Genomic DNA, 20599 nt, shown 5'->3' on the forward strand with positions numbered 1-20599 from the left:
CTCATCAGAGAATGGACATGGGCCTTCTGAGGGTGTCCTGTGGTGTCTGGAAACAGAATGGTGTCAGTGGGGGCCTTTGGGTCCTATGGGTTGAGGGGAGGGGCCTCTGTGGATCATCCCACAGATACTTGATCAGTTTGGGATCTAGTGAATTTAGAGGCCCTAAACCTTTTTGTGTGTGTGTCTGTGTCAGGTTGCATCCTGCTGGGGATGGCTGCTGCCATCAAGGAGTGTCATTGCTATGGAGTGGGGGTGCCTGGTCTGGTCTTGATGGGTGGTACATGTCTAAGTAACATCCACATGAATGCCAGGTCCAAAAGTTTCCCAGCAGAACATTGAATTGCCACAAGATGGTCAATGTTATTTAATTCTCCGTTCAGTGGTTTTAATGTTGTGGCTGATCGGTGTAAATGTCAAGCTACATTTTCTGGCTTGTTCTTATTTTTCATGTTTGTGCCGTTACTTCAGAGAAGTACAGTTATGGAAGTCTGTTTCACAAACAGTGAAAATTCATGGAAATATATTGGTTAAAATGAATCCAGATGATGGTTTGCCAGTAATCAGACTGAATCACCATTTCCTTTCACGCTGAGGTTCCAAGAGTCGAATCATTTCTTGTTTCACCCTCTCTGACAAAGATGTGCTCTCCAACATGCCAGCAGCTGCCCTACAGCAGTGAGCTGAGGCTTCTGCCAGAGAGCTGTAGGGCCTGTACTCGACCCAAACGATGTCAGCAAGGACATCTTGTATTGAGAAATGTAATGGGGTTGAGGGTTGCTCACTTCTGCAGAACTAAAAAGACCATAATGAAGTTCTGTCTGCTTTCATACAAACTTCAGGGAAGGTTTTGATTGGCAGGATGAGTAGATAATGACTGAATTCTTATTTAGTATAGAACGGCTCCGTTAACCCCAGTTACCCCATCTTACCTCCTAGCTACTCGCTTGAATGAGCTCCACGCAGTCTCCTCTCCTAATGATTTCTCGTGGCTAGAAGGAGATGAATTCAAAGGGGTCACTTCCTGTTTGCCCTTTAATCACACTGTGGAACCTGTGACAGAGGGACCGTCAGACAGATAAATCAAATGTATTTTATCTGCCAAATGAGTACCGACCTCACGTACGTCAGATGACCTCACAGCCAGAAAACGGGATAGAATATAGATCAAGGTAGGCCGAGGCTTCTACTTTTGGGAAAAGGTTCACTGTTTTATTATCAGCTTCACCTGCTTTGTCAGATATTATATTCTGCATGTTGTGCTTTCTCATTTAGTTTGTTACCACTGAGCAGTAGTTCAAATTAGGGCTGAACGATTTTGGGAAAATAATCTAATTGCGATTTTTTTTCCCCCAATATTGCGATTGCGATTTAATATGCGATTTTTAAATTTTTTTTTATTTTATCCTCTTTTTTTCCCAACAAAATTTTATCGTTTCATGAAAAGAGAAAGTTGGTTGAATTTTGTGCTCTTTTTTTTAAGCAGCATACTGTGTTGTTGCATTTAGGTCGCCTAAGGGTGAATTTTAGCCACTGTGCTGATTACATATTTTTACTTATTGCCATCTTCAGGTATTTTGCTTAATAATATCCTGAGCTGTGCTTTGTGTTTAGTGTTAACTTGTGTAGAAATCACCATCTTGATCATACAGACTTTTGCATATGCATGTATTGGATCTGTGGACAAAGGACTATTTTTATTAGTCGTGTTGACCGCTCATGTTTGAGCAGGCTTTGGTAGCATTCAGGTAACCCATCTGTGTGGAGAGCAAACGATGCAGAACTCCCTGTCACACCCTGAAAACTAGCACGTTGCGTTTGTCAAGCAAAGAAGTTAAACAAAGCTGTAGCAGTGGTATGAAATTGTTTAGCTATAGACGCCACCTCTCGACTTCACCTCCATTCTTGTTTTTTTTAAGTTGCTCTTTTGACTCATCAATGGCTGGTACAGTTTTATTTGTTTTCCAAATATCTGCTGGCTACGTCAGAGGCCATAAGACATCGGTCTTTGTCTCCAGAGGCTAATAGGTGGTTTAGGCTTCTGCGTCAATTTGACGCTGTAGCGAAAACCCAGACTCTACGCGAACGCTGTAGCTGATGTGCACCCTTTCAGAATTATAACTAAGACGGCGTCTTAGACCACAACAGCTGTGACGATGATGTGTTTCGGCTTTAGTATTTCCGGTTGCTTCTCCATCTCCACAATTTTCTAATTGTTTTAGATCAATAAAGATGGAACACATCGAGGAAAGGTTAACTGAGGAGGTTCAGAGATACAGACATTTGTATGACTCGTCTTCAGTTTCAGTTGCCATTGTTGAAAGTGAAGCAGGAAGTAGAAATAAAAATTAACCCGACTGACATTAAAAAAGACACGGCGCCGACTAGCGTTTGGGTGGCGTTTTTACAGAGCAAGCCAGACCGATGAGTGCACAAGTATAAATGACTCACACCGGCGCAGGCTACGTACCTAGGTTACGCCGTCCAGTCCCACAGAGGCAAAAAGATCTTGGTAATTAACTGTTCATCACCTGTTAATTATGAGCCTGTTGGCACTGTCATTGTGAATGTTGTTTTATAATTCACTTAAAATCCAAACAGTAGCAGATTAGTCGTCTTTAATCGAGTGCGTACAACTTCTTTCTTTGACCTCACAACACACATGATCTGTTCAGTCATTCCCAAGATTAGCAGGGCAGCACTACTACAACATCAACACAACCCTGCTAGCTTACAGCAGCAAAACCTCTAATCTCTTCAAGGGGCTACATCCATAAAACATGTCGGTGTCTACAACTTAAAACAAAAAAGTACTATTTGTTAGATAGAAAACAACGATCAATATATATATATTTTTTTTTTCCTACATTATAAGTTACAGGGTGTTTACCCACTTTTCATTCTGCCATTGAAACAACCACCAGCTCAGAGACAAATTATCTGTGTGGCTTGAAAAAAGCAATAATAATAGGGCTCTCAGCTGTACCAGGTATAGTCTGAGTGTATGTTCTTTTATAGAGAAGATGCTCTCCATGCTTTGTTTGTGTGTAGCATAAAGATGTAGAGAGAGTACACTCTGTGCGAGACAAGGTATTTTATAAAATTATATTATGTAGAATAGTTCAGTAATGGCTTTTCTTATGCAGATTAATTTGCACTGCAATAAAAACCACACAGGAGCTGCCTAGAAGAATTTATGGCCTCACATGATCTATACCTACACACACACACAGTGTTTATTAGCGTTAAATGGATGTGCAACAAAGACAGTCAGCTAAAAGGAAATCTGTTGAACACATTAAGGAAATATAAAGACTCCTTAGCATTCAGTCATGCAGAGAGCCTTTTGTGAGTTGTGTGATGTGTGTTTTGTGTTTCTCTTAACCATTGTCTACTGTGTGAGTCTGTTTGGCAACAGAAACCTGTAGTGTGTGTGTGTGTGTGTGTGTGTGTGTGGTAGTGTGCGCTCGTTATTCAGTGTATACACAGCTGAGGTACATAGTTTAGATGAGTATGTGTGGATGTGTGCGTTTGTGTGGCTCGTTTACACGCATCCATGGAGAGAGAGAGAGAGAGAGAGAGAGAGAGAGGAAGTGTGTATGGTCTCATCAGATCCTTGTACAGATAAACAGATGGCGATGATTGTTTTGGCGCACATTAAAAAAACAACTCTGAGGACAACAAAACTATCACATCTCACCATCGCTGGGATAAATGACTGTATAATGACTTGCACTCAGACGCACACACTAATACACAATCTCAACTAGGCTCAGACAAAGTATTAGGCCTCCTCGCTGTCAGGAGGAAGTGACATGATAATTACTAACACACACACACAGCGTATACTTGACTCTGTGTTATTATAAACACATTACAGAAACCCTAGGTGATCACATTGCATCTTTAACGGCCCCTAACTTTACGTCACCTGAGCTGGATGATTGACCTTCACTGTTCAAAATTAAGCCTCCAGTTCACTGACATTGTAAATGGACTTTTAATTTGATAATGCAGTTGTACATGAACCAAAACAAGGCAAAGTTAATATAAACTTTACTAAAGATTAATTCTACAGTGACGCTAAAAGAAACTAGGCAGAATATTTAAAAGGGAAATGTAATTCAAATGTTAAAGAACAAAATGTAATGTTATAATTCACTATCTATGGTGCTATTATTGGTGTTTTCTACCCAGAATCATTGACAAAAGTCAGAATAATCACACATATATTTTGCTCATCTCAAAGTACTTTGCAGCTTCCCTGACTCTGAATGAGTGCGATAACTGATACGTCCCGTATTTGATCAAATAATACAGTGCCTGTTCAAGTTGCGCCTGTTGAGACTTGGCCGAGTGCTGCTTTATTTGAGGTATTTGAAAACTGTTGTGAATGTGCTGCCAAAGCCCTCAGAGCACAAATATATGCTGTGGTGAAAGCGTATCTGAAAACTACTTTTAGGTAAAATGTGTGTACCGCCCCAGTCACTCAAAACTTCACTCTCAGCTTCACTAACTTGAAGCAACAAACACGTGTGAAGTAGATGAAATGAACACTGACAGACTCACACTCGTGTACTTAAATGTGGAGATGAATTAATAGTCTCATGTCTTCGTCTTCTGTTCTTCAAAACGTATTAGCGAGTGAACTATAAAAGAATAGTCAGTGATCTCTTAGACAGATCCCCAGCCTACATCATATTCAAATGGCAATTAGTCTCTTTGAGTGTTTAATAGATTGTCAGGAGAGGGAATAAGCTTCATATAGAGGTTATTCTGCATTCAAATCACTCCTGCGCACTTAATCTTGCAGTGAAAATCTCAGTTCTTGTTTGCAACAAGCAACAATGATACATGTAAATGTGGTTCCTTATGTGATTACAGTGACCTGGTGAGTGCTGTTTTGGACTCTTGTGAGAAAATGAAGTGTCAGTAAGTGCTTGTGCATGGGAGCTCTGACAGTACATAGGAAGAAACCTCCAATAATCAAAAACAGCAGTTCTGTGTACAGTATAGCACAGTGACTTTTCTTGAGCTCCAGACAAGACAAGTTTCTCTGTCCATTGAGAATGTGTGCACGCAGTAGCGTCCTTTCATCTCAGTAGTACTGCTGCTCTTCTAGTAAGAGCAGCAAAAGCTAGATCATTAAATTTAGTTGCATTCAAGTGTGAATCCTCGTCAGTAACATCAAACAGGCCTGTTGAGGGACGGTCTGATATATTATTTTAGATACATGCCTCCAGAATTGTTCTTCGGGAGAAAATATAGGAGTGTTGGTCAGTAAAAGGGTCTCATCATTCACAGGAACTTGTTACCTTTGTGTAATTGCTGCACAATATAACAATGGGCTAATGAACAATGGTGCTAATGAGCAACGCAGGCTATTCACAGAAGGGTATATCTGACAAGAAGAGCAATCGGGATGAGGTAATTTTTGCAGTAATTACAACCTGAATCAACCAGAGTTGCATTTAAACATCCAAAAGTCTGTTGACCAGTGGTGTATGCAAATTTAAACGATTGCAAAGTTAGTTCGTTATGAGGTTAATTAAATATCTGTGGTCTTAATGATCTCTTCTCACGTCACTGCCTCAAGCAGAGTCTTCACTGGAGATAGTTCACAACTTTTTACAGAGACTGGAATTTCCACCAAGGATCATTATTAAAGTCTTATCACAGAAATGGGTCGACGCTCAATAAATTATGAGACTGAAATTTCTAGCTTTCTTATTTTCTGTATTAACCAATGACCTGTTTTTTCACGTGACACATGATACACACAATACACACATAATTAGCTCATAATAAACAGATCGTTATATAAGTAGGACATTTATACACAGTGTGTTTAGCACCTCACTCCAAATCAACTCTGATGACTTGGTGAGAGAAAACCAAACATATTCTATTTAAATGTTAAAGTATGTACTAATGTTTGTATGATTAACCAATTAATTGATAAGTGTGTCATTACTAATTAGTGCCTGGTTTATCTTTTCCAAGTTATTAATTGGAAAAAATGCCAATATTTTGTGGTTGTAGCTGGTCTAGTGCAGGGATTTTGTTGTTTTCTGTTTAGTAGTATTGTCATTGGTTATGTTGTGTTTTGGACATTAGATCACATTGTAATTGCAAAAATAAAACCTTCCTCTTCTTTTAATCACACACCTTGACATGTCTGATTGTACCAAAATATTATTTTGCTGCCACTGAAAGCCTGAGTTCAGATTTGGAGCAAAAGGAAGATCAGATTTCATAGTAGCATTAAATTACTCCGGTATCACCTTAGTCTCTTGCTCAAGGACACCTCATTTAAATCTCAGTTTTGATGGATGACATCTAAATCCTACCTCACAAGCCTCAGTGTTTTTTTTATTATCATTATTATTATTTGTTGAAAGCTGTTCTGTGTTAATCTTTTTGTTTGTTTTTTAACTCAACCAATTGTTTCAACCTTTCACACCCTCGCTCTCTGTCTGTCTATTTTGTATTTGCAGGTCTTCCATTACTACGCTCCAGTGTTAGACTTGGTTCAGCTGGTTAATTTGTCAGACCTGCCCAGCTTTCTGATGTCCAGCACCCAGTTTGAACTGTATCCTTGTTTTCTTATCTTTGTATTTGCACATTAAACCAGAATTCAAGATTTCCATCACAGTTACGTCATGATAATAAGATATAACAGCTTTGACTATTAATATACATTTTATATATTTATATAAAAATAAATAGATTTTTCTGTCTCTATTAGTTAATTTAGTTGGTAACTCCTTTTAAAAAGATGTGGTTCCTTCACGGCTAACCAACAGAGGGCTGTCTGGGAAGTCAATGAAAGCTAAACTTCTATTGGACCAGCTGAGGTCGCTTCGTGGAAAGGTATTGGCTGCAATGCCGTGCAAAAATCACTATTTCCTAATCAAGTAAATAAATTGATTGGCCGCGTTCGGACTTTTCAACTCTGCTTGAGACAAAATCTGGAAGACATAGAATGTAATGCATGAGATTAATGTTGTTTGTCATTCGTTGCCTGAGGGACTGTGTGAGCCTGTGTTTATCTGCTGTGTTTCTATCTCCAGGCCGGAGCTTTGTTCAGCCTGTCCTGTACAATCACTCCCATTGCCCAGCCTGCAGCCAGCCAACTCAGCTCGCAGCGCTGGAGAGAGTCTCTAGCAACAAGACCCAAGTCTTTACAAGGTACGCATCTCATTACATACTAAAACTATACAGATATACACTGATCAGGCATAACATTATGACCATAATATTCTAATATTGTGTAGGTGTCAATTGTACCTCCAAAACAGTTGTAACTCATCAGAGAATGGACATGGGCCTTCTGAGGGTGTCCTGTGGTGTCTGGCAACAGGATGTGGGGACCTTTGGGTCCTGTGGGTTGAGGTGAGGGGCCTCTGTGGATCAGGCTTGTTCCAGTGCATCCCACAGATACTTGATCAGTTTGGGATCTAGTGAATTTGGAGGACAGGCCAACACCTGGTGCTGTTTTTCATGTTTTTTGAGTTGTTCCTGTTTGTGTGCCTGAGTCAGGCTGGGGATGGCTGCTGCCATCAAGGAGTGTCATTGCTATGGGGTGGGAGCGTGTGGTCTGGTCTAGGTGGGTGGTACATGTCTAAGTAACGTCCACATGAATGCCAGGTCCAAAAGTTTCCCAGCAGAACATTGTATTGTGACAAGATGGTCGATGTTATTCGCTTCTCCTGTCAGTGGTCATAATGTTGTGGTTGATCGATCTAGATAATAAAATCTTTAGGGAAGGCAGATTCTGAAGTAGAACTGAACTGATACTAAAAGCGTTGCTGAAGAGATCAAATAAAAAAACAAGATGAAACTAATATAAACATGCCCTGGAAGAAATTTGTTTATATGATCCATTAGGTAGAAATGTATAGACTAAACAAGAATAATATAAAATGTGATACAATATGTTTTTCTGTGTAGGAGCAAAGCAAATTAGAAAACAGGATGAAGACTGTTCTGACAGCGGTAGATATGATATGAGTAATTTAACTCAGGATGTCTTCTCCGTCCTTCATCCGTCATCCTGCAGTGCCTGACGTCGAGGTGAGAGGTGAGAGCGCTCTCTACTTCCTGTTGGTCCAGGGCTCCGACGACGTTGGGTGTGGTGCCTGCAAGGTCAGGATGTTGCACTCTGACAGTCAAGTGAACGGAGCAGCTGCCATGGCAACCGTGTCTGGGCTGCTGAGAGAGAAGTCCTTGTCGTCATCATCAGGTATTTTATGTGGCGACTATTATGTGTGTGTGTTTGTGTGTGAGTCACTGTCGCTGTGAAGCATTTGCTACCACTTTAATTTACTGATCTGTTGGATTGCAACAGTTTTACCTCTAATAGTCTGTTAGAGAACGTGGGGGGCATAGCTTTATTTTTTCCAGATATGGAACTGCATGGGTTTTAAAGCCCGACAGAGTGGGTATTGGATGTTTAATCATAATGAACAATGGTGGTAGTGCTATCCTTGTTAAGGACAAATCACAGATTTTAAAAAGGGTTTAATTAAATCCATGTCACAGTTTCTTCTGCATCTCCAACTGACCCAGTTAGTAAAGCGGCTAAATGAGTGGCCCAGACTAGAATAAATAACTTTCAGTTTATTTAGTAGTTGCACCAGCATGCACCTGTCTCTTTCACATCATATCTCTTCCTACGCGCCTCCCCTTCAAGCTCTCCATGCCCCCTCTGGGCAGGTTTGCGTCACAATTTGATAACTTCTCTTGTACTGTAATCAAATTTAAAGAGCACTCTAGTATTTTAGCAATATTTATTGGTTTGGGAATAGCTCATAGCGGTCATTTGTTATTTGCAATATCAGCCCTTCAAATGCCCCGCTCTCTTATTGCAGCTCCTCAGCTTGATTGAAGTAGAAGCTCTTCCGGCTTTACTGACAGAAGTTGAGTGGTTTCTGTTGTTCGTCATGCTAGCCTGTGTTACAAAAGCCGATCGTCTTCAGTGCTCCCGGCCTCTCGGACTCCAGACAGATCCTTCCTTCTTCTCTTTCTTTCCTCCCTCCATTTTCTCAGCAATGGATAGTTGTAGGTTGCTCTGTTATTGACTTCCTTACCTTTGATCTTTAAAAAACAATCTTTAGAGAAAAAGAAAGAATTAGAATAGATATCGACGGGTCAGAGAGACCGGTAGATATGTCGGGGGGAAGGTCCAATAGAAAGAGTGAATGTATGGATTGATGTTTGAGTGTGGTGTCGACTTTCTGAGTTAGAAGTAGACGGTTGGGAATCTTTTCAAATCACACTCTTCTTCGTTTTGTTCCCTAAACTAAAAGTCCTTCAGTCTCCTTATATGAGATTCAAGTGACATTTCCGGTTGTTGTTAACAGGTTACGCAACCTCAGCTTTACCTCACATGTTTTTAAATGCAGAGCAAGGTTATGAAAGGTGCACTGAATGCTGCAGTGGTGACACTGCGTTCAATAAAAATGAATATACTCACCTTGGGGTGATTTCCCTTAAGTAAATATTATGAAATACTGACTACGCCTTTGTATCTTGCACTAGAACAATGTTTCTGTATGAGTTTATAGATTTAAGAGCAAATGATGCCATAAAAAGAATCATTATCTGCTTACAACACTTTGTCACTTATTGACAAAACTGAAAATGTTTTTATCTCTGCTTAAAAAGGCTTTTCACTGCAGATTTACTGTCAGATATTTCAAGCAACCAGACTTTTTTTGTCTAAAACGCCAAACTTTGGTTTGCTCTGGAGAAATATCAATATGTCCCACGAGTTGGTACATCTAATCGTCTTCCTATTTTTCCTTCACTGTTTATCTCTCTTCGATCAGGAGTAGCTGTCGGCAGCATCCTCCGTCCTCTGCCATGTCTCCAAGGAGACGGCCTGCCGGAGAGAGAGAGGAAGCTGACCCAAGTTCAGACGCTGGTACTCAAAGAATATCTGAGTAAGTACTAAGGTTGAAGAGTCAGAATTCACTTGTTCTTGAAATAGAAAAAGAAAAATGCTTCTGTTGCTTTTACTAATTGCTTGCTTACGAAGTATTATAATCACCAAGAGCAGCCCTCAGCACAGCAGTTACAGAATTACAGTCCTCTAACGGCATGTGAAAAAACATTTTTCAGCAAATCTACCAGTACAGTTTCTTCCTTCTGTACACTTCACTTGTTTCAATCCACAAATTTAAAGCCCCCAAGCAGGAGAAGAAGGCAACCTCTCACAGAAAGTGAATTGTTAGGTTTCATGAAGAGTGGTTTTGAAGCTCTGTCTGATGGCTCCAACAGTCCAAACGTCGCCTGTCTTGACTCCTGGCGGGAGGTTGAGGTTTAGGAAGACAGCAAAAGACATGATGGCACCCACCTGTAAATCAAAGAAACCATCTCCCCCTTTGACATGAGTGCAAAAAGTTATTGCTCCAAAAAGTTGGACATTTTAACATAGAGGTCTGTGAGCACTGACTCACTTTTACTGCCAGCCTCAAGTGGTCATTTAAGGAACTAAGGAACTGCAGCTTTTAGCACTTACATGTTTGCTTCAGTTTTCAGCCCCAGAGCTTTCCTTTTACTAAACCTTACCTAAACTTTAAGATGTTTGCTGGTTCAAAAGTGCATTACATCCTCTTTTAATTTATTTATAATTTCCCTGACATGCAGCAATGCTGTCACACTGGTATAATATATATATATATGTATAATATTGGACTTGAATCTTGATGGTTGATGTAAATGATTTTGACTGTAGATGAGACGCTGTTAAAAAAATAAATAAATGAATGCATCATCTTGGGCTCTGGATAATTGCAGAGGGCAGATGAATTCACAATGAAAACTAATTGTTTGCTGCAGCTATAACATTTACATTTGCAAGTAACAACGTAGTAATTACAATCGGTGCACGAATGTACTGTTTTAACTAACTATACATTATTTATACTATTCTCAACGTTGCATGATAACAGATTTGGTGTAATGGACCTAAGAGTATATCAACTATAGAGTCCACTTTAGGCCTTCATAAACTGTCCTCGTTGTGAAGCCTCGGCTCTCTCCACAGCCCTGAGCACGGTCTGGTTTATAGAAAGATCCACTTCAAATATCATTATTTTACAGACACACATAATGTCCCCTTGGCAGGCAAAGATAGTGAAACACCAGCGGAGGGTAGCCAGATTAAAGGAAGTGGAGTGCAGTTCTTCAGACTGCGGAAAAGCAATAGAGCTATTCTTTGAAAAGGCCACGAGCAGAGTGTAGACAGACCACAGGCCTTAATGAAATTCATCACAATTTATTCTGACTTGGCACTGGATTGGGAAAAGGCATGTCTGTGTAAGTTGCTAAAGTTACCAGTGCTGTTGGAAGTTTCTTTGATGATTTCAAAGAGTGTTTGTGCAGTCACGGATCGCCGTTTTATCTCATGGACTGTAATTAGTCTGTGTCTCTGCATGTGTGAGCCAAGGTTTTCATTTCTCATTCTCTCTTTTTGTTCCACTCTTGTGCCATGAAACACCGGTGTCAAAACTCTGTGTTCAAGAAACTCTTTTATGTGAAACACTGATGCTAAATTATTGAGAGATACTGAAAGTGGCCACTTATCATTTCATCTGCTATGTGGAGCTTTCAAGTAAAATCAATCTATCCATATTTAACATCAAATTATTCCACCAGTTGCAAGTTTGCGAACAAACTAAAATGAAAACCTGAAAATCTTGTTTGTGTGACCAGGACGGAAAGATGAAGCTTCAACTTCAATACCCATCAACGACTTAAAGGCTGTTCTGAACCTGGCCCGAGAGCAGTATCTGAAGATGGTTGACTCAACGCTGCCTACTGCTGCCAGCTGTCTGACAGAGAGTCAGGGCTCCAAAAACTCAGGTATGGACTCAGAAAGAGACACAAACATTCAAATCTACAGTAGATTGTTAAATTGGTTCACAAATCCCATGATTTGAGTTCACTGAGCTTCATATAAACACTTATGATAATGCTATGTGAGCTTATGTACAGTGTGTCTGTCCTGACTTGTCCTGTCCCTTAACACTGTACATCAGCCTTACATGTACCCACCCGAAAATGACACAGTGGAGTGGAACATGACAGTTGCAAACCACGCAGGAAACGAAACTTGTGGTTTCACAGCGGAGACCACAGTAGAAACATGGTCAACACTTCTCATGTAGACACAATAACACAAACCTTACAAAACATGATCCTGTGACTCATGATCTATTTTCTTGTTTATATATCACTTTATTTGCTAAGAAAAATAACAAAACAATTCTGAACTTGCACGTGTCAAGGTGCATTTAGAAAGGTCCCCTTTAATTTTTGGTATTTATTAATATGCACGAGAAATTTCACAATATTGTTAGAATGAACACAAACTGATTTACCAAAACTGTGAATTGTGACACAGAAACACATCAGTGTTCACTACATGCACCTTAAGATGGTAGTTTGGGGATACAGTACTAATAATTTGCAAATAAATTGTCAGCAATAAACCTAATCCCTAAGCCTGCAGCCACGGTTAAATGTGTGCAGTGAGGGCAGCACTGCTTCGACAAATATAGCTGTGGGGGAAAATAGTTCTGCGTGTCAAACACCACAACTCATAAATGTTGTGACTTTATTTGCAAATGATCTGCACATCATTGTCACATCATTATGTTTATTGTGTAATTATCTGTGCGTGCAGAATGGAGCAATAAACTTTTACTGGCGAGGCCTCCACTTGCCTAGTTCGTCAAAGCAGCCCGCAGTACGGCTTTATAGGAAAGTGTTTCACATGGATTGTATTTATTTTATATAATTTACATGCATTTAGCTTTCAGACCTTCCAGAAGGGATATATTTGAATTTCATAAGAGGCGAACCAGCATGTTTCAGAAGCAGAAGTGATGATATGGTGAACACATGTAGACATAGAGTCTAAAGTGCAAATTAGGCCATTTGCACATTATCCTTTCTGCTCTGCTCTGGAGATGTGTCAGTGTCTTTTACCTGAATCCATTAGCTACGTGTTTTGCATTCGTGTGTCTGCTTTGCCTGAAGCTGTGGACGACATTATGTGGGCTGTCAAACCGCTGGCGTCGGTCCCTTCATACAACACACTTTCATCCCGAGGCCATTACCGTGCGTGAAACGCACTCGTCTCGCCAGTGGACCTGCTCCATCCAGATTTATCACATTGCTGTCCTCCTTGAGATAACGCACACGCTTCCTGTCCAAACGCAAGAAAAGTGCAGAGTTGCTCATATCTTAGAGGCTGGAAATTCATCTGTTCGTAGTCCCGTCTGCCAAGAGTTCAGTGTGTTGACCTGCATCAAGTGAAAGTTCACATAACTCTTGCAATCCATCATGCAGTGTGCTTACAGTATATTATGCAGGTTACTGAGAAAGGACACTGTAGGTTTTTTGATTTTGGCTTTAACAGAGATCTACTTAGATGTGCAAGGTAGTTTCTCTGTGTTCAACACATGATGTGGCCTATATAATGTCTTGCATATTTTTTTTCTCCACCTTCCTTAAGGAGCAGCGAATGCTCATCTGTCAGCATTTGAAAATGATGAATAACTCTTGCCTGCTTCTCTCATGGTATCGAGTGCCGTGTGCTTGCAGCAGCATCTGAGGCCGAGCACTTATTCAAATGAAGGCTCATATACAAGTAAATTGGTGTGTGGGACAGTGTACCTTTTGTTTCCACTGTTTCTTCATAAATGTGAAGCATTAGAGAAGGAGATACTAGGTCAGTGTTTCAAATGCTGGTATAAAAAAGAAAATAGAAATGTTTTTATGCCATTAGAACTGATTTTAAACCTATCTTTGTTGAAGGAGATGGTTTTCAGACCGTCCCTCGGCAGCCACGTGACTGGCCTGAGAGAAGCGTCCTCCAGAACATAGAAAACCTGCAGAGGAGACGACAGAAGAGAAGGTAAATGGTATTGTCTCTGTTTGGCAAATTTTGCCCAGACTAGTTCTTAAACCTATATGATCTTCTCTATATGTTTGTTTCTTAGATTTGGTCTATTGGGTCCAGGCTCTAGTGACAGTCTGTTGGGTCCTAAAGACAGTCAGAGGGGTTCCCCTGCTTTACTAGATGCCAAAGAACTTCTAAAACACTTTACACCTGATGGCCTACCTACCGGGGAGCTGCAACCACTGGCTATAAGTAGAGGGTAAGTTTCATACTTCAGATGGTGCCTTCCTGGACGATGCATGAACTATATTTAGCATTTCATAAAATCTATAAACATATAAAGACATTTACTCAAAATAGAACATTTTCAGATTTACAAATAAACATACACATACCGGAGTGAGACAAACAGTATCTCACTGGTTATATCCATTTGTTTCCAGGCTAGATCTGAAAGTCAAACACTTAACGAGGCCATAATTAGGATTTGATTATGACAATTACAGTGAGTTTACAGTGTTTAGAGGAAGATTATTGAGCTGGGATGAAATAAAGTGGAGCTGAGCTGGAATCAATTAGTGCTAATAAAACTTCTGTCAGAGCAAATTACTCATTTTCAATTAGGTAGATTTTGTTCATGTGGTTTAAAAGAGAGAATATTACACAGAAACACGACCATATTTTCACTCTCACTCTCTCTCATCCTGTCTCCCGTCTCTACTGTCCTCCCACATTCTCCTTCTGTTCAGTATTAATGTGTTTCAGTTGACACCAGACCTCTCCCCGAGGAGAGTCACCAAGATGCCTTTCAACAAGGCCTCAGCTTCCCATTACCACGGCATAGAGTAAGTTTCTATTAAGTGTCCGTTACCTGTTGTTACATTAACTAGTTTTTCCACAGCACAGGTAGCTCTGAAACACCCAGACTCCAACTAGAAGCCTCATCACTCTCCGTCCCATACTTCTTTGTTGAATTTTGAGTTTATCTGTTCGTGTAGGTTCTGCCTGGATAACCAGCGCTCTCTAGACCGGGACCAGGCCTTTGTACGGCTCCAGTCCCGTCTGATTCGTTACGAGACCCAAACCACCTGCTCCAAGGAGCCCTGTGTCCTCCCCTTTGCCCTCAGCCCCGCCCCATCGCCAGCTGTCATGTCAGAACCAGGAAGTGTTCCCGATGGAGAGACTCTGCAGAACCATGACGTGGCACGGCTTAAGCGCAGGTCCAGAGAGACAGACATTGTTGGAGGCTATCCTCGAAAGAGGTATGATGGTGTATGCTCCTCCTGGTTGGCAGCCAGAACGTGAACTGATAAAATTAAAGTATGATGTGGTAGATCTTGGACTGTAGATGACAGTAACGCTCTTTACCATAAATACATCTTTATGTTTGTCTGAATGGTCCAGGCTGGTGAAGTCGGAGAGCAGTGACTCCCTCTGTTCTCAGAGCAGCGGTAGCAGCGGGACACATCCCGCAATTAGGTCACTACGACAACAGACAAGAAGATCTCAGTCAATCTCGTCTTCCATTAACACTTCAGCCTCTTCAGCCACAAGAGAAACATCAGGTAAACATACGCTAGTCCTCAAGTGTGAAGGGACTAGTGGCTGTGTCTCACAAGGGCTTTTATATTTGGCTATACCCCCTGATTTCATTGATGTTGAGCAGTGAATCCATAAAGGTGGATGATGCAACGGAGCTAATAGAGAAGGCATTGAGATGTTCAGTCAATCCCTATGGGGGTCTCAACAAGCACATGACGTAAAAAAACACCTTCTGACCTGTACAGGGTACAGAACCTGACTTATTTGTTAGTTGTTTTTTCATGTACACTTAATATAAATCAGTGTCTTCTGTTAATTTTGTGTAATCGGACTTGTACTACTGTGGTTTTAATGCCTCGATGTTAATTACTCTGCAGCCTTGGTGACATGTGCTGACAAACCCAAACCGCTACAGCAGAAGACGCATGAAGGACACTCGGAGGAGAAACCTGCCAAAGAGTCACGCTCACAGAAACACCACAGGGTGAGTGCACGTGTGCAGCTTTTCATTGTCTTTGAAGATAACCTTTATAGTTAGTTAACCTTTATTTCAACACAGCAATGATTTTTTTTCTATAATTAATGCAGTATAATTAATACTGTAAAGCCATTCCTGTTTTAAAAATGGCAAAATATAAAACACATTTAATGCATAATGATTGTAACCATGGAAACAGGTCCTCAGTGTTTCAAGCTCAATTGTTTTCTTCATTTTAAGTTGCTGCCATTCGTGCAGGTTTGCTGGAAGACTGGAGAGCCCTTAATGTGGAACTCTTAGTGATGAAGTGTTTTTGTTAAATATCTCAAGGAAAGTAAAATAAGTATGAAAACAATCACACATTACAGTCCATTATTTGGATTTTAGCTTTTAAAAAAACTAGCTTTTGAATAGAGCAGAGGTAATTTTGACAATAACCTTTTGTGATATTTATTTTGTGATAATGATAACAATAATAATAATGATGTTCTACAACTGGCACGAAAACCCAAAACAACACAAAAGATCTAATAAACCACGTTTTTTAAATCTTTGCGTTTACCACACAGAAATGTGAATTGCAGTAGCAGTTGTTTGAATAAATAATAAATGATTATGTCTTCCCCTGCAACCCTCCAGAGGACGAGAGGTTACAGAAAATGAATGAATGAATGAATGGATTATGTCTTCAGGTCAAAGTAGCCGCAGCACTGACAGGGAGGGCATACAGGAGTGACATGAAGCTCCACTACTATTGTACTATGTGTGGTCATTGACTTGATATGTACTGTAAATATGTTGGACTTCATTGATGTAATATAAGATATACTTAAATAGAAGAAAGAGCATGTTTTCTTTGTCAGTCTTGTAAAATGCAGCATCTCTCTCTCTCTCTCATTTGATGTTACGTCTCATACACCATCAGTGCTGCAGTAGATAGACTTATCTAATTCCGCAGTATCTGTAGCTGAGTCTATCTTGCTGTCGTCACTGTGCCTCATCTTGATTTGTTGCACTTCTTGTAACCAAGCGAGAAAGAAATGCCAATGGAGACAGAAGCTGCTTGTAGTTTTTTGCTAGCTGTCCCTATTAGAACTATTTTTAGCTATTTTTAACAGTGTCACTCAGCTGGAACTAGTTCTTGTTTATTTTTCTGGTGAGTACAATGTTATCATAACCAAACAGAACTGAATTGATCCAATGGCTAACCCTCACCTTGGCCCAAGTTTCTTTGTGCATGTAGTGACACACTCACAGCATAAACAGTCATGCCGTCAACTTAAGTTCTTTAAACCTTCGTAAACATTTCATTTAAGTCCAGGAGACGGCCAAAATGTCATCAAAACAATGACTGTAGCCGAAACTGGTTCCCACAGAGCTAGAAAAGACATGCACTTGCACCCACACGCAGCCTCGCTATTACTGTAGAGAACTGTGCAGCAGCCCCAGCAAAGATAAATGTTTTGTATTTTGCATACGATCCTGAACGTGTGAATGTGTGGGTTGAATTATAATGTGGCAGAACCACAACATTATAACTATCCTGTTATAGTATCACCTGCTGCCTGCTTCACGCACACACGCACACTTTTCTCTTTCACTTTTATGTAGACACACAGTTGCATACATGGCACATGCACAAATGAACACACACACACACACACACACACACACACACACACACACACCTGCACATTTTTTAGCCTGTCCCACGTACAGTGTCTAATCTGCATCCCGACCTTGACTTGTTCAGATTTCTGATTACCATGCAAACACGCTTATCATCCGAACCCAAGTATAGGAAAGAACAGTTGGCCTATTCAGAAATAATGATAGCAGTTTTTTCAGGACAGAGATTAAAAGCTGCCTTTCCACTCCGAATGGCACCGATGATTTCCAACAATAATTTATGGCGTTACCTCAGAAAAAGCTGTTGTGACAAGATTAAGAGAGCGGATCTATTTATTTCAGGAATGCCTTTTCTCTGTCGGCGCTACCGGTGAAACATTTGTTGTGAATTTAGAGCCGTGCATTTCCGTGCAAGGACGTTCCCTTAAAACGAAGACATTTTGACCTTCCTTCCTGTGCTAAAATGAGTTTCTCAGATCGGGGTTAACGTTAAGCGGTTAGGGAATATAAACGGAACCGGATTTAATCATTTCCCCGTTAATGTGCTCATACAAATGTTTGTGTGTCTTGTGTTTTGTGTCCTCAGATGCTGCAGGAGGTCGTGGATAAAACACTCAAACACCACGGGATCTCTGCTGAGCATGAGTGCTTTGTGGCCTGCAGCAAAAGGCTGTTTGATATCTCCAAATTCTATCTCAAGGTTTGTCTCTTTATTGCCCTCACGGAGTTTGTATCATCCCTTTGATTTGATGGTTTTGTTATCCATCCTTGTAACTAATTATCTCAGTAATAGGAGCCATTTGAGGGCTGTTTTCTCTCTTCTTTTGCTCATTTTAAACATTTTCGCCAGATTTCGTTTGAGCCTCCTCATCAGGTTTGACAGAAAATAAATCTGGAGGAATAACATTCCAGCAAGAACTCAGATCTATACTTATGAGAAGCAATATTTCAATATGAAAGTATTGTCAAAATATGACTTTATATAAGTTTTATCACACAGCTATTTGTCATTGTCGTGACTAGTTCTTTCTTTGGAGAGCATTTTCTTTTCCTACAGGCAACGGTTTATATGAGACCTGCACCTGGACCTGCAGTGTCTATTCCTTTGGTTAAATAAGCCAAGAGATGAGCACAAAGTCTTATGTATGAATAATCAGGTTATTTTGTTTGTGTCACTTGTTGATTTTGAGTTTGATGATGGACAAATTGCTTTTACAGGTATTTTATTCTTTCAGTCTGAAAAAGTAAATAAATGTAGCGGATTAAAAGGCTTAATATTTCTCTAAAGCATAGTGAAGAATAAGAGTGTAGTAAAGTGGCAACTCTGATCATTTTCAATGAAAATAAATGTCTCATATGTCACTGTTACAGTGGTAACAAAACGTTGTCTGAGACTAAATCTGCCTTCAGGTGGAAGTGGGAAGCTGTGTACACAAACACAAACAAGAAAACACACATTTCACACAAGATACATATTAAAATAACTAAATTAGAGGTATTTATTTTACCATCCACTCCCACCTTCTCTTGAAATGTCAGCACAGCTCATGAACTCTGACCGTAGCCGAAGTTCATATGGACTTGTCGTAATGTGTATGATAAACACTTTTGCTCGGTTGACAACTTTGGTCTGCTGCTTTTTAGCATCTTTAATTTGGTTTTGTGGTAGAGAACTTTACTGCTTTGGTCCACCCTCCATAAATCTTAATGAATTTTAATGGAAAATATATGGAAGAACTACCATATCAACAGCTAGCTACTGAACTGATATTCTGCCTTCAGACGGGTTCATGGTTAAAGTATTCATGTGAACGTCCCCTTCTCGTATTCACTGCTTTCGAAGGAGTAAGTTTTCTGAAAGGTCTGAGCTTTTGCTTTCCAGTCATAACAAGTCCTGAGCACTAAATGCTCGCCGTTAAAGCCTCAAGTTGTGGGAATACCGCTGCTAGGCAACTGCTGCTGCCGGCCAGGTAACTTTATGTAGGAAATGCAAAGTCATAAAAAGGATCAGCGTTTCACTCAGACACACTGTAAGATTACACTAAACTAATTTAACTTACCACCCACATCTGCCAAATCCTTATTAGTATTCAAAACAGCACTTTCCGCCACCGCTTACTAATAATGTCTCATTTTCCTCATTGAACACTTATTTTTCACTGTTTTACCTAAAACAAGATCCGCTGTGCCCTCAAATATTCTGTGAGTTTAACGTGATCCTCCTCTTCTTCTTCTGTTGTTTGATCCCAGGATCTTAAAACATCTCGGGGTCTGCACGACGAGATGAAGAAGGCAGCCAGCAGCAACGTGAAACAGGTAATGCTGTCAGACACAGACCCAGATTGACTTGCCCTTGATTTACGTTTTCTAAATCACACTTGTGTTTCCCGTTGCAGGTCATTGAGTGGGTGCTGGAGAAGACCTCAAAGAAGTGAAGATGATAATGTAGGGAAAAAACCTCTGACGTGTGTTTGAAGAGGGTTTTGCATCTCCTGTCACATTTTCGTGCGACTTTTAAATCGTTTTCTTTTTACGCCTTTTTAGAAGATCGCAAAGCAAACGCAGTTTTAAACTTTTGTTTGTGTACTCGTCCGTCCTGATGTTCTCCCACGGCCCACGCCTCCGAACTGAAAAACAAAAACACACAAATCGACATAGAGCAGTAAACTCTTATCTGGTTGCAGTTGCTGAAAGGGCTTTGATGCTGGCTCTGGGCTACAGACGTATTGTCTTTGTAGTAGTTTTCAAACATGATTTTAATCCCTTCACTTTGTTTATTTCGTTTCTAAATAGTATTTTATGACTTTATTAATGTACATATTTTATCCTTGTAATTGTTTTGTTTCTAACACAATAAACCTAACTGATCTTACGTTGTAGCTCAACCTGGGCAGGTTTCCGTGGGGAAGCAGCATGTGAAAAAGATATTGGGGGTCTAAGAAATATGTTTTGTGGTATCAGAGCTGACAGCTATCAGCCCAGTCTGGATGGTAGCCGTTATTCAGACAGTGAAAACAAAGCCACGATCAGAGCAGCAT

General features: G+C 40.3%; 1 protein-coding gene across 1 annotated transcript in view; it reads left to right on the forward strand.

The window, feature by feature from the left end:
• mtbp (MDM2 binding protein) overlaps positions 1-20419 on the forward strand; it is a 29147-nt gene extending 8728 nt beyond the window's left edge. Inside the window, exons 9-23 of the mRNA XM_084557513.1 lie at positions 6495-6589; positions 6804-6870; positions 7071-7188; positions 8060-8242; positions 9831-9944; positions 11719-11868; positions 13828-13927; positions 14013-14171; positions 14662-14757; positions 14911-15174; positions 15317-15477; positions 15832-15938; positions 18148-18261; positions 19812-19877; positions 19958-20419. Of these exons, the coding sequence (XP_084413639.1) occupies positions 6495-6589; positions 6804-6870; positions 7071-7188; positions 8060-8242; positions 9831-9944; positions 11719-11868; positions 13828-13927; positions 14013-14171; positions 14662-14757; positions 14911-15174; positions 15317-15477; positions 15832-15938; positions 18148-18261; positions 19812-19877; positions 19958-19996 (1833 nt within the window). The 3' untranslated portion in view covers positions 19997-20419. The remainder of the gene's footprint in view (positions 1-6494; positions 6590-6803; positions 6871-7070; positions 7189-8059; positions 8243-9830; positions 9945-11718; positions 11869-13827; positions 13928-14012; positions 14172-14661; positions 14758-14910; positions 15175-15316; positions 15478-15831; positions 15939-18147; positions 18262-19811; positions 19878-19957) is intronic.
• Positions 20420-20599: the final 180 nt, after the last annotated feature.

The sequence above is a fragment of the Chelon labrosus genome, assembly GCF_963514085.1.
Source record: "Chelon labrosus genome assembly, chromosome: 12".
Lineage (NCBI taxonomy): Eukaryota > Metazoa > Chordata > Actinopteri > Mugiliformes > Mugilidae > Chelon > Chelon labrosus.